At 26.9% G+C, this 14,397-nt stretch overlaps 1 protein-coding gene across 5 annotated transcripts in view; it reads left to right on the forward strand.

Annotated features, from left to right (window-relative positions):
• The window catches only part of rump (heterogeneous nuclear ribonucleoprotein rumpelstiltskin), a 123,714-nt gene extending 111,896 nt beyond the window's left edge, over positions 1-11,818 (forward strand). For all 5 annotated transcript variants that reach the window (XM_075369404.1, XM_075369368.1, XM_075369375.1 and 2 more), the window contains 2 exons: positions 4,968-5,100; positions 11,324-11,818. In XM_075369404.1, coding sequence (XP_075225519.1) covers positions 4,968-5,100; positions 11,324-11,379 — 189 coding nt within the window. In that variant the 3' untranslated portion in view covers positions 11,380-11,818. The remainder of the gene's footprint in view (positions 1-4,967; positions 5,101-11,323) is intronic.
• Positions 11,819-14,397: the final 2,579 nt, after the last annotated feature.

Below are 14,397 nucleotides of genomic sequence, written 5' to 3' on the forward strand. Positions count from 1 at the left end.
ACCCAAAAAAAACAAAAAGGTGTAATTTGATTCTATTGTGATGAAATCAGTCAATTTGATAAGTATTTTCCACAATTCTCTTCATTTCTTATTGTCTACATTATTCTAAAAATTCTTTTAATTATTCCTCCTTGTTGTTTATTTTTTAAATTTTTATATCTGTTCACATTCTTTGTTTTCTTTCTTGTTATTACACTTTCTAGAAGCTTCTGTATTACATCAAAATGTATTGAGGAAATATAAGCATTTACATCATCTTTTAAAATAGATTCAGAAGTATTTTACATACCAACTAGTTTTATTTTCTTACATTAAAAAAATACTTGGAGGTATGTAGGTAATAGTCACTTTGTATTTTTTCTGTTGTGTTTTATTCCTAATCTAAAAAGTACTAAGATTTTTGTTACTGTTCTGTCTTATCAGTATGAAAAAAAATTTCCTTTGAATAAAAATTATATATGTGTAATATCATATCATAATAATTTAAAATTTACATTTGAAACAGGTAAATGCAGAAAAATAAATTTTTTAGATGTTAACATAAAAATTAATAAAAGTAATAAAATTATAACGTCCGTATATAGGAAATAAGCACGTAAAAGAACTATTAAAAGATCAAATCATCTTTGGGCACACTAAATTAATGCATTTACAAACATGTTGAATAGAGCGATACATTACACACAGAATAATAAGGAAAAATTGATACAGAAATAAATATTATAAAAAGTATTGCAATAAAAAATGGATATTGCACCTATTAATTGATAATAATTATAAAAACAAAAATTGAAATCTAGTAATGCAACAACGTTGAAACCTATAAATAATAAACCTGGCAAGGACAATATTTATATAGAATATTCCTACACTTAAAATATTGAAAATTTGATTAATATTTACAATGCTGAAATATATAAACCAGCAATGATTATAAACCGGATAATGATTTGTGTGGTGTCTATAGAATCTGTAATGATGGTAATAAAATTTATATTGGGAAAACTAATAGATCATTTAGGGCAAGATTTGCAGAACACTTTAGATTTTATAAAAACAATAAGTTAGGTTTTTCTAATCTTTCTGACCATTTAATAGTTAACAAACATTCCATCACTGACTTAGATACAAATTTTAAAATGATTGAAATTACAAAAGAATGTGATAATAACAATAAAAATAGACATGTTAGAAAAATATTATATATACAAATATAGACAAAAGTTCAAGTTGATTAAATCCAGACAGAGTTCGCTTTTAATGTAACATTTGGAAAAACAATAAGATAAGGTAAGAAACATTGTTAAGTTTATGTACTGGTGGAAAGCTAGGTTTTACTTTTGCCATTTATCTGTCTAATTATATAATATTAAACATATTCAGCCACTCCACAAAGTCCAGAATTAAATAACATTCTTAACCTTACTTTTTTTTCTTCATTAAAGCGCTTTTGGGCATAAGCCCATCTTCAGTAATGTTTTTTTTTTCAATTTACTTTTTTCATTTACACAATAGATAACATGATACGTTAAAAATTTATTGAAAAAATATTTGTTGTCAGTAAAAAAAAAATTGTTTAAATTTAAAACATAATACTAAAATTTTCTTTAACATGATATCTATTTGTTAATACAGTACTGTCTTTGTGGAGTGGCTTAATAAGGTTTATATTAAATAATTAGAATGATTTTATGTACAGAGGAGGTATGGATTATATATATATATATATATATATATATATATAGTACAAGTTGTAATTGGAAAGTTTTAAGACTGGGCTTGTAATTTCAAAATTGTGGTACTTACAGGTTTTTGTGATAGTTATCCTTCAAACTAATCCTCTTCTTGACTGAACATACAGACTCCAATGGTGTTTTCACTTTTGAAAACATTCCTGGAAATTTTCTTTCTTAAGGGTGTTAAGAACCTTTTCCTTATTTCCCTGGATGTCTTCAAATGAATTAAATTGGTACCCTTTCTGTGAAAAGTTTTTAATTTAGAAAACACTTAGAAAGTTGGCAGGGGCTAAATCAGGGGAATAGGGAGTTGTGGAACACAGGAATTTGGAATTAGGCCAAAGATTCTGTGATCAAGAATGCATGATAAGCTGGTGCATTGTTGTGGTGGAGCATCCAATTCTTGTCTCACCAAAGTTTAGACCTTTCTACTGCACATTTTCAAGCAAAAGCTGAGGGACACTTTTTTAGTATTCCTGCTTGACTGTTGGCCCCTAGAGACAAATTTGTGATAACCCATAGAAAACCAAGAAAACTGTCTTTACATTCGATTCGTTTTGCCCTGCCTTTTTTCAGTCGTGGCGAAATTGGACCCTGTAATTGTAAGTCTGTAACTGACACTGTAATTGTAATTGTAAGTCTATGGTTGGAGCATACTAAATCTTGAACTTTCTTAATGTTTTTATTGGTTTTTGTAGTGGGACGCCGGCCTGGGGGTCATTTTCGACTGATTCACAGTCATCTTTGAACCTGTTGAACCAGATAAAAACATTTGACCAGTTCAGATATTTATCCGCGAAAGCTGTTTTTAAGAGGAAATCATGGTACTGATTTCCTGGTTTTCAAACTAAATTTGACAGAAACTTGTTGCATTTTTCATAGACTTTGTGCAATCAATAATCCACGAAGAACTGAAAGCACATCTTCATTCACCAGGTTGCCACTCTCTCTGCTGAAAAAAGATATTATTGTGGTCATAGTTTCAGGGTGTTTCAAGGCAAAAAACAAGCTTCCCCTTCCACACCGACAGGCAAACCTATCCTGTCCTATTGAACAGTGGCGGGCATCTGTCTTAAAACTTTCTAATCACGCCTCATTTATAAATATATTGTTTTCTTTCTAATAAGAATTTCACCCACAAGAACATTCCATGTGCCGTGTGGATTTAAGTACATTATTGGAATTAAATCCTTATTTATTATTTTGAAAATATTTATTAATTCTTTTAGCAATCAATCCTTTTTCCTTTTTAAGTTGTTGTTTATTAATGAAGGCCTTTGAAAAGTATACTATTTATTGATTAGTTAATCTTTTCCTTGCTTACAGCATTAAGGTTCTAAATTTTTCTAATCTTTAGTGATAGCCTTTTTAATGAAATCAGCAAATGCAAAATAATTTTTTTGACCATTTGTTTTTATTAAGTAGAGTTTATTTTATTTTTTAATGTTTTCAGAAAGCAGCCAAATTTTTTCCTTTTGCTGCACACTATATTTTTAAAATATTTGGTTAGTTTCAAATTTTTTATCCATTATTATTATTATTTCTCATCCAAATGCTGCTTGAGAATTGCTTATTAATAAACATAGCAAACAAAAAAAATTCTCCTGATTGTTTATTTTTCTTACATTTGAAGGCATCCAATCAGAGAATTAATAAAAAGATAAAATTATCTAAATAAAACTTTTTTCATATAGTTCTCCAAAGACTGTGCCTAAGCCTAAAGTGTAAATTTAATTAAAAATATACCTGTAAAAAGATTAACAGATGAAATCTGAATTTTTAATATAATAAATCTGAGTAGATTTCAGTTCAGTGGAAAAATTTCTACTACAAAAGTTTCAGCTGGTTATAGAAAAGGAAACCTTTAAAGTACTTGAAAATAATACCCAAGATTTTTTTGATTTTTCTCAAAATTTTATGTACTGAAAACATTAAACATTATTTTTCTTCCCATTCACAGTTGAATAATTTCTAAAAATCACAAATTAAACATTAAGAACATATTGTTAGAAGGTTTTGACTTATTTTCAATAGTAATTAAGAATTGAATTTAATACCAAAAGTTTGATAATTTTTTTATTTGTTTTAAGTAGTGACCCACAACAGCTAATATAATATTAACCGATTATTAAGTCAGTGTCTCATGCACGATTGTACAAGTATATTGTTCATTCACAGCCCTTCCCTTCCCGTAGTTCAAAATAAAAAAAACGACTGTAATTCTGTAAGTTCAAGTTTGCTTGTGAATTTCTAGTGGACTTGATTTAAGAAATTGTGTTGATTAGTAGTTAATGTGAATGAAGTACAGTTTTCATTAAAATTTTGATCAAACTGTATTAAGCAGGGACTACACTGTAGCTTAATTTTTTAAAAGATTAATATCATAGAGATATTATGGTCCAATTACTGTGAAGCTGATCTGTGTAAATAATCTACCTGATCATAAAGAAAATTTGTTAATGTTTAATTAAGGACAGCAACATTTGTAAATTTATAGCAAAGAATTTAAAACTTAAAAAATAGAACATTTTAAGCAATGCATTTATGAATATTAATATTTTAAATTCCTTCTATTTCTTTTCTAAATTTATAAGTACCTAAATCTTAGTCATTTTATAAAATTTAATTAAACTATTTTTAAGTTTGTGATGATAGAGAGCAGTTATAATTAGGGGTCTACTGTTTCTTGTTACATGCAGAAAAATAATACAATGTATAGAAACTATTTTATTTTAACATGTTTCTGACATTAGGTGAGCAATGTTTTCCTCTTTGCTAATTGAATGACAGTTTTTTTATTAGTAATCTCCATGTATTAATAAAATTATCCAAAAAAAATTCAGAAATTATTACTCATAACAGAGAGGTTATAACCATCTTTTACTTTCCTTTTTACCATCCTACTTTTTGTATGATCTGTTAATATTTATAGTATTCTAATTTTTTAATACAGGTGTGTTTTGGAAGCAGGGTTATTGCTTTTGTAATAAATTAAAATTTGTTTTTGTTAAAAGTTAAAAAACACTTTGTTACTGTCTATTTTTTTATTTTTAAAGTTTCTAAGTAGTTGGCATGTAAATTGTCCATTGGGCTTTTGTAAGTGGTTGTGATTCAACTGACAGTTGGTTTTAACTTGATTTTCAGATTACACCTCAAGGTATACACCTTATGGTAATAAATGAAGTTCTCTTTAATAAATATAATGAACTAATTATTTAATATCTTTTACAGTTATCCAATGTTACATGGCAGCAACTGAAAGATAAATTTGCTGAAGCTGGTGATGTAAAATATGCAGAAGTTCGCGGCAAGGACATGGGTCTTGTACAATTTGCTTCAACATGGGAAGCAAGCAGAGCTATTAGTATCCTTTGTATTAAAATTAGTTTTTATTAGAACTAGAACAGCAGAAATTTCAGACAATTTTTTGTTGTTTGTTAATGAATTAACTATTTCCTCTGAATGCAATTAATTACACATTCAAAGGAAAACTAACATTTCGAAGTTAGCTGAAATTGTTTATGTTTACTAATATGTGGATACCATTTTCTTTTACTTAATAAATTTTTATTTTAAGGTTTTCCCTGATGTGCATTTCAGATGTTATGTAGAATCACCACTTTGTTAGAAAATAAACTTTATGAAGGAATGCCTTTGCCAAAACCATTTTTTACTTTTTTTTTCATAATTTTTATTTAGTTAATCATATATCCAAGTATTTAGGCATCACTGATTGTTAATCAACACTTAAGAAGTTAAAGAAAGATTTTTGCTGTCACTGTGTTCTTTCCAAAATGTTCTTGTGTAAATTTAAGGAGTTAAGTATTTTAGCTTAACTGCTTTACTATTTATTAATAGTAATTTAATTAACAGTCAGTAATGAATTCTCCTTTGATTTGATTGTATTTTGTATTTAAATTTTGCATGCAATCATGGACCTACGTGGACCATGGTCTACGTGCTGATATAAGCATCAGTATTTCGGTATTATTATAATAGCACCACTACTTCTATTTTTAGAATACTAGAAGAGATTACATCAATGTATAGTGTATTCATTTTGCATGATTTATTACATATTTGACAAAATATTGTGGAAATTGTTGCTCTAGTAATTTTATAACTTATTCATTTTTTAATACTTTTCACACAATAATAAATACATAGTATGATTTCTTCTCTACTATTACATAAATTTATTATATTTTTTGGTCTTATAATCATTTATTGGCATTCTTTACCCCATCTATTTTTCCAATCAAGTCATAGTATTTGATTTTATTAACTTGACGTAATAGAAAACGATTCTATCAATTTGCTTAATGATGATAACGACTCACTTTTATGTTTTAAATCTTATATGATTTAACAGATTAATGTATTGTTTGTTAGATTAAAATTGAAATTTTAACTCTGAAAATGGAAACATGTGAAAAAAGGCCAATAATTTATCTACTTTCCCAGTTCTTCTTTTGAAAATGGGTTTTGCAAAGATATTTAAATAATATGTTTGTGAAATGAAGTTTTTATAATTGAACCAAATTGCCAGAAAGTGTGTTAACAGAAAAGAATTTTAAAAATTTTCCTATGTTAATAATTTTTATATGCATTAAGGAAATTTTGTTTTTAAACTTAAAGTTGATATATTATTGCTTGCTTTAATTCTAATGAATTCATTTTATTTGCTGTGTTTGATTGATGTTAATTTGGTTAATCAACAGCCATGCTTGTGAAAGTGGAGTTGATACTTGAAATTTTAATTGTTAGAATTTTAAAATTAATCTCTTTGGTGTTTATTCGTGATACTGTAACTCTTATTGTAGTAATACTGGTTGTGATATTTGTGCAATGATTGGTATACGTAAATGTGTAGCCTGTATGTTAGTAGCCTTTTTGAATGTCATTTTAGATTGTGTACTTTTAGATTTGTTCATATGTTTAATAAATAAATACTTTTAAAAGAGAAAAGTATAAACTTTTTGATTAGTTAGTTTGTATCACAATTTTTTTTATTAATTTCATGAAATAGATATATTTTTTCACAAGTTAGAAATTTTGAGTCATCAGTATTGGGTAGGTTATAAAAATGTACTTCAGAAGACTTGAACTATTAATTACTGCATTGAATGTGCAATTTTAGTCAAATTTTCTTTAATCCATTGATTTTCAAGGAGCAAATAACTCCATTTCTGTCTATCTTACATCAGTTGTTTAACTATAGCGTTTTGACTGAATCATCACAAGAGCTATTTGTTTGTGCTTTTAATTTTTTAGATTTTAAATGTTTAGGATATTGGCTGCAGAAGCTCAATCAAGATCGATGGTCTCCCATTTTTTAGATGATTACATTCACTGTTAATTCATTGCTTCAGGTGCCAGATCTAGAGTTTCCTATTTCCTGAGACTAGGCTGCAGTGATAGAACTGAGGATAAGTCCAGTCCATAGCTTCAACAGATAACCACATTGATCCGACTTGTTGCTGGGGTTGGGTACCTTAATTATCCATTATGTTGCTTAGCAGACTAAAAGGGTCTCAATGTAGGTTTCATGTTGGAGTTTGAATTATAGAGGCCAAGAAAATTTTCTTGCATTATTTTCTTTTTTAGTGATGAAAATTCTAGGTATCATTATGCATCAGCACTCATTACACCAGAGCCAAAGTTTTCCTCAGATTAGTTCCCAGAGTCTGAGCATTTTTAAAAACATACAGGAATCTTAAAAATTAAAACTTGGTAGACTGTACAGTAGTTTAAAAACACAAAACAAAATTTAAAAAAATAAAATACCTGTGGAAATTAGCAAGAAATGAAATAATTTTGAAATTATTGTTATTTTGAATTTATTGTTAAGCCTAAAAAAAAATCTCATTTAACTTGACAGTCCAGTTCACATATTTTGTTTTGTACATTTTGGTTGTAAAGTACAGGATACCATCAGATAATATATTAAATTATAAACTGTTAATAAGAAACATTAATAAGAAACAAAAAAAAAAAATTTCCCAAAAAATCTTTTTTTCTTTCAAGATAGCATCTTGAAAGTCACTATAATTTTTCTGTAATTGTGATTTCTATAATTTTTCATAATTTGATTTGATTTGATTTGGTTTAGCATAGAGCAATGTAGTGAGGACATCTTCACATTAGTCTAAGTTTCTTTGTCTTATATAAGTACACTTAACACAAGTAGGTAGTTTTTCAGGAAAAGGAACTTTTCAGTAAAATGCCATCCATTAATAAGCTTTTTAATTGAAATTACTGTTGAAGTATTCCACTTCTTTATAAAAATTCAGTACCAGTTGATTTGGAGTAATTTTCTATTGTTTATTTAATTTTGCTCTGTGGTGAATGTTTAATGGTGTAAAATAAATGAATTAGTCAATGACTCAAAAAACTGAGAAAACATAATTTCTTCCACAATTTCCATTGGAAGTGGAACACCTTTAGGAACTGGAATACCTGTGTATCTTTTTATATTTAGTCATTTAATGAATTTGTTAGCAATGGTGTATTGGCAGTACATGAATGGAGTAATTTTATTATGCAGTGATATTGTTCAGGGTGATTGTGACTGTACTGTGTACTTCTCTTCAATCTGAGAATTTATATTAAATCAGAAATCATTCATAACCACAGCACTACACTTAGGCCATGGGACCATTTGCACCTGCCCGATAGTTAGCAACTAAGTGGTCAGTTACAAGTCGTGTTACTATAGCAAACTGGTGGAAAGGGGAAGATGAGGTCACAATTAAAATGCACTAGAATTTCCTAGAATAATTAATAATAATAAAACACTCTCGGCAAATGTAAACTAATTCCATTTGTTAACAGATATTTTATATAAATAAAAGTTGATAGCACTTCACTCAGTAATTTTTTAATTTTAACATATAATGTAATAAACTTATAAAGACACGCATGTTTTTACCCCTTTAATTAGGGTGAAAACCAGCATGGATTTAATTAGATTGAATCATTAAAAAAAAAAAAAAAATTTAAAAAATATGCCTATGGAAAAGAAAAATTAAATTAAATCCTAAGATATGTCTGGGCTTAGTTGACAGTATGTTGTACTACATATTGTGTCTGCTACAAATATTCAGGCTTTTGACTCTATGTTAAAAATAAATATGCTCCGTTGTCTGTTAAGATTTCCAACAGGGTTCTGAATTTTTACAGCAGTGTAGAACTAGGTCTTTCTATTGGTAAAAGCTGTATGATAAAACAACAACTTTGTGTATAGATGTAATTTGGTATTTTAAAAGATCATGCAGTTCCAGTTATTAATAATAATAATTATTATTAATAAGTTAATAATATTAATTTCACTTTATAAGTATACTAGTGTTGAAATTGTACAATAATTTCTTTGTAAAAATACAATTTTTGTATTTATATTTTGTTATTTCATTATCATTCAGTATCTGTATAAAATATAGAAAACATTTTTTTCTGAATTTATAATTCTTTAGATAGAATCATTTTTTTTCTAAATCCATATATCTGTTTATGTGTAGCTATTTCCAAATTTTTGCTTTTTATTGGTACTATTACTGTTATTTACTTTGTAATTTATACATGCTTTATGCGGATTCTGCAAAATTTATTCTCTGAAGATAAGTAAAGTAATTTGTTAAAAGATAGTTTTTTAAACAATCAGTTATTTATTTTGTTACAAAATAAACAAATCTTCAAGTTTTTACTAAACTATTGGCCTTTTAAATGTCTTTTTGAAATTTAAATTTTTGCAATGAAAATTATGGAAGTGACACAGGTAGTACATTAATACTTGTTAATGTTAAAACATTAAGGAAAAAGATTTTTACTAATTTCTAGTGGTGTGGTAGCATCTGGTGATATCAGTACGTCTTGTCTCACCTATTTATTATTGTTGTTATGACAACAAGTCGTAACAACCCTTGTTATAATACATATTCACGTATTTCAACAAGAGATGAGATGATTAAAATGATAAATAAATAAAAATGTGTATAATTGGTATTAATTCTATATGTGAATGTTTATAATCTCTTATTAATGAGAATTTGTATTTTACTTTATTAAGATAATCAATGATTTATTATACCCATAAAATTATCTGTGTAATTGATATTAATTCTATATAAGGGTCAATCCATTTGAAGTGTCCCCAAAAAAAAAACAAGCTGGTTGCTTGACCAATTCAAAAAAAAAATACACAGTTTGAACTATTTTATTATATGTAGGTATATGTTAGTTATTATACCAAAAATAATATTATTATTGATATACTTACCCCTAAATATTTTGAATTTTTGAAAAATAATTTAAAAAAAAAAAATGCAAATTTTGGCTTCAAATAACTCTAATGGGGCTGGTAATAAAATTTCAAATTTGCATAACTTACAGTGTTTCTGTAGATGTTTATGACAAATAAAAAAGTTTCTTCTACATTTTACTAATAAAAAAGTTATAACTTCTTAAAAAATCACGAAAAACCTGATAAAAAAAATTTATTTTGTTTTGGTTCTTTATTATTAGTATTCTAATATTAGGCTCTAATTATTAGTATCTGGTAAAAAAAACAATACTTTTTTTTATATATATTTATTCATTATTCATATTACTTGAGTTTGCTTTGTAAATTTTCAATAAAACTAAATATAGGAAAGTAAGTAGGTTTATTAATGATTATTAATCAATAGACATTTCTGCAAATTATAAAAATATTTGATTTCAGATCTAGATAATTCCAGTACTTTCATTTATTCTTAGCAAACATTTTTATTTTTATTGTTCAAACTTTGGACATGCTACATATTAATTTCAACAAGAAAGATTAACATTGTATAGAAAGAATGCCACTTTTCTTGCTGAGTTGAAACATAAAGCCAGATGACATAAAATCCCCCAGCATGCTAATGACTTAACTAACCAGCCAATCTGGATTCTTAGTTGTAGGTTTACCTCTTTGTCATTTACATCTCTGAAACGGTTATCTGTTTCATGTTTTCTTAGCTAGCTGTAATTAGAATTGAATTAAATGATGCTAGTAATCACATTTGTGAAAACTATTTAAAAAAAGACAATTAATTTAATTAATTAATTGATCTAACAATCGTGTTGTTTTGTAATATCTTATGAATGCATGATTCAATAGTATAGATACACCTCAGTTTCAGAGGAATATAATATTTTTAAAACAAATGAATTGTAATGATATTTTTAAAAAAACAAGGAATTTTTTTAAAACAAAAATTTTAATAAAATAAATAGTTACAGAGAAATAGACTCTCCTTTTTGAAATTATCCTAGGATTTTTTATTATAAAATATTACTTATAATGTACAATATTTTATAATATAAAATGCTTTATAGTAAGCAATAATATAATTTTTTTATAGAATATTGCTAGCTTATGGCAGAGAAATTATAAAAAAATAAATGTGTCAGGTTTCGCTGAGCAATTTGCCTAAAACAAACTTGCATATGCCATGTGTACTCAGCTCTAATGTGTTCAACTGATGTTACAGTTTTCTACAAATTATTAAAATAATTTATATTGCCATTCTCATAATGTATTTCTGCTTAATATTAATTACCAGATCTTTTTGATAGAACACGCTGGGATGGACGGTCACTTGATATTCGTTTCTACTAAGCTGCTGATGTTTCCTGTTGCTACTGTCTGCTGACATAGAATGTGAGTAGAGATCGATCTATCTGTCGCCCCTCAGTTCATTGAAGTCAGAGTTGAATCAAGTTGCTGCAGCATCATCTGTAAAATTGTTTAATGAAATGTCGTCTTGTCTGTTGTGTTGTTTTGTAATATCTTATTTGGCAGTTATATTCTTTAACTAAAGATTGTTTTATTTTTTAATCTGTTGACTGTTGAACTACTTGATATCTTCATAATTCCATTGACTTTTTTGGTGATCGATACTTATCTATACATTCAGAATCATTTTATTTACTAATAGTTTTATATTGTAAGCAGATAGTTTTCTTTTTATGTATTGATGAATTGTCCATAATTATATCGCTTTGTCTTTTGTGATTTTGTAGTGTTGAAAATAAAAATAAGTGTGAAGATTGTGTAAGTTGTCAACATTTTGTTGAGTATATATCGTTATCCTTTGATGATTAGTTGTTACTAAGGGTTGTTTCATTACAAATTACTGAAGTTGTCTGCTTGTTACATGTTATCAGATTACTTTGGTTGTTTGGTAGGAATTTTTGTTATTGTCAGTCAAAGTAATTTTTATCATTTTTCATTGGTTAACATTGTTTTATAGATGGAATTTGATGATTTTCTTTGATATTAAATCAATTTTACTATTTAAATCATTACACTGAAGCCTTTGTTAGTTAATTTTTTCACTACATGACTTTGTGTACTTGTGTGAAAAAATTCAAGAATATATATATATATATTTACATAGCTTACTTAGCTCAACATGTCTACTTTAAAGAATTAATTGTGGAAGTATGTGGGTCTTAATAAAATATATGTATAATTTCTTTTTGGTTAACTGTCCTCCCATTGGTTTATTTGCTGTTTAATTTAGAACAGTGAAAGCTGATATAAAATTTTTTTCTTTTTAAGTGCATGATTTTTAGTTAATGAATAAGATAAGGAGACTACATCTGCAATAATATCCGCACTGTACTGTCAAAGTGCTTCCTTCAATTAGGTAAATAATTAGACTGTTGTAGATGAATAGATCCAAAAATCCAATATTTTCTGTCGTAAAAAACAGCCTTGTAAAGATGCAGTAAGTCATTTTGATATTAGACATATTTTGAAGTCGAAGAAGGAGAAAATTGTAGGTACAGGGTTTGTTGTGAAAATGGTGTCATATGCTTGCTATTTATATGATATGTGTTTGTTTCTTTTCACTTTCCAAGGCAGAAGAAATACTCTATGAAAAGTAATGCATAAATAATGTTGATTATAAATAATTATTAAAAAGAAAACTACATAAATAACTGCAAATGCTATTACATCTTCTAAAAAAAAAGTTAAGATTTAAACAGAATTAAGTTATTCAAGTTTTTCACCATATGATATCTGAAAACTTATTAAACCAAGAGATTTCAATCAAATTCACCTAATGTTTCTAAAATTTGCTATATAAATTTACTAGAAACTCTTTGTAATTGCATTTTAAAGTTGTTCAAAGTATTGGTTTTTCTGATATTTGTAGATAAACAAATAAATAATATTTGTAAATAAACAGTATTTCAAGATATTTATAGATAAACACATGCAGGGTATATATTAAAGTTTTATTAAACACCACGCTCCACACATTCATTCAATATTCTTTAATGGTAAAGGTACTGCTTCAAAAAATTTGCAGAGTAGTTACAAATTAATGTTTCTATTTGTTTCATGTATTAAATAGTCAATGATAGTTTTTATATCAGTATGAGTGTTTATTATAACAGCCTTTCACGCTATTATTGTTCCTTACAATTAATTTAATACATAAATGAATTTTGTAGACTCGCTTTCCTACAGTTAGGTAATTCTTGAATTATCATTAACCCTATAACCAGTAGTATATTTCAATTAATAGTGTGGCATTTTGCCAATGAAAGTAAGGATTCTTTTTAAAAATACACTATAAAAATTATTTGTTTTGTATGTGGGATTAAACACACACACAAAATAATTTTTTTTTGCCTGTTAGTTTTGCCTTTTTTAGCAGATCATTAAAAACAAATACCCAAATTAGTAGTTCTCCCCCCAATTAGTATTGAAAGGTTATTTTCAATACCTTTTTTAAAAAGTTTTGATTCTTGTTGGTTTTTTTCATTAAGGGGACAAGGAAACCCCTATCAAAGAAACATTAATTTGTTTCATTTTATATCCTGTTTTCTCAGGCCTCAGAAGAGGTAAATAAATAATTCTTGTTTTGGCTACTTTGTTTTCCGAAGACAAGTTTTTCTTTTTATAAATGTACTTTAATTGCAGGTTTTTAAAAAAATTTTTCAAAAATGAAAAATTTTTCGTTAAATTTAAGGGGAGAAAATTTCTTTTAAAAAAGAATAGTGTTTGAGCATTATAAAAAAGGCCGTAGCTTTAGTAATGAGAGGTTGATAATCAGTAAAAAATTCAGCTAGATCTCCAATTGTTCCTGAGAAAATGGTTCATATGTATTAAATTTTTTTTGGAAATTGCATGCTAAAGTTAAGTAGTATGTAAACACATGCTGAATGTTGACTACCTTATCTTCTAAAACATGGGGATTTAATTTTTAAACTGGGATTTTTGTCTTCATCCTGTTCTATTATATTTTTGTTTTATTTTTTTTTTTTGTTTTATAACTTTTCCTCTAACCTATTTTGTAATTCACTTCATTTTAGCCATTCAGAATCAATCTTGAAGCCCATATGGGGTATTTTGTCCATTTTCAGTACCTAATTCTTGTAACACTTTAATTTTTACTATATTACCCACATTATACTGAATAATAGCTTCAAAAGTTGTGAATCTTCCAAGTTCTGTTTTTGGCAATTTTTGCCAAATTACTTAATTAATAGGCTCATTTGGATTCTTTGTTTTTTTGTGCACTTTTTTTAATATCTCTTGTCACTAAGAGCATCAAAAAGTTATTTTCCCTAAAACAGATACAGGACGATTGTGTTTATGGCATATGGTTTACTGGCGAAA

Source organism: Lycorma delicatula, chromosome 1 (assembly GCF_047948215.1).
Source record: "Lycorma delicatula isolate Av1 chromosome 1, ASM4794821v1, whole genome shotgun sequence".
In the NCBI taxonomy this organism is placed as follows: domain Eukaryota; kingdom Metazoa; phylum Arthropoda; class Insecta; order Hemiptera; family Fulgoridae; genus Lycorma; species Lycorma delicatula.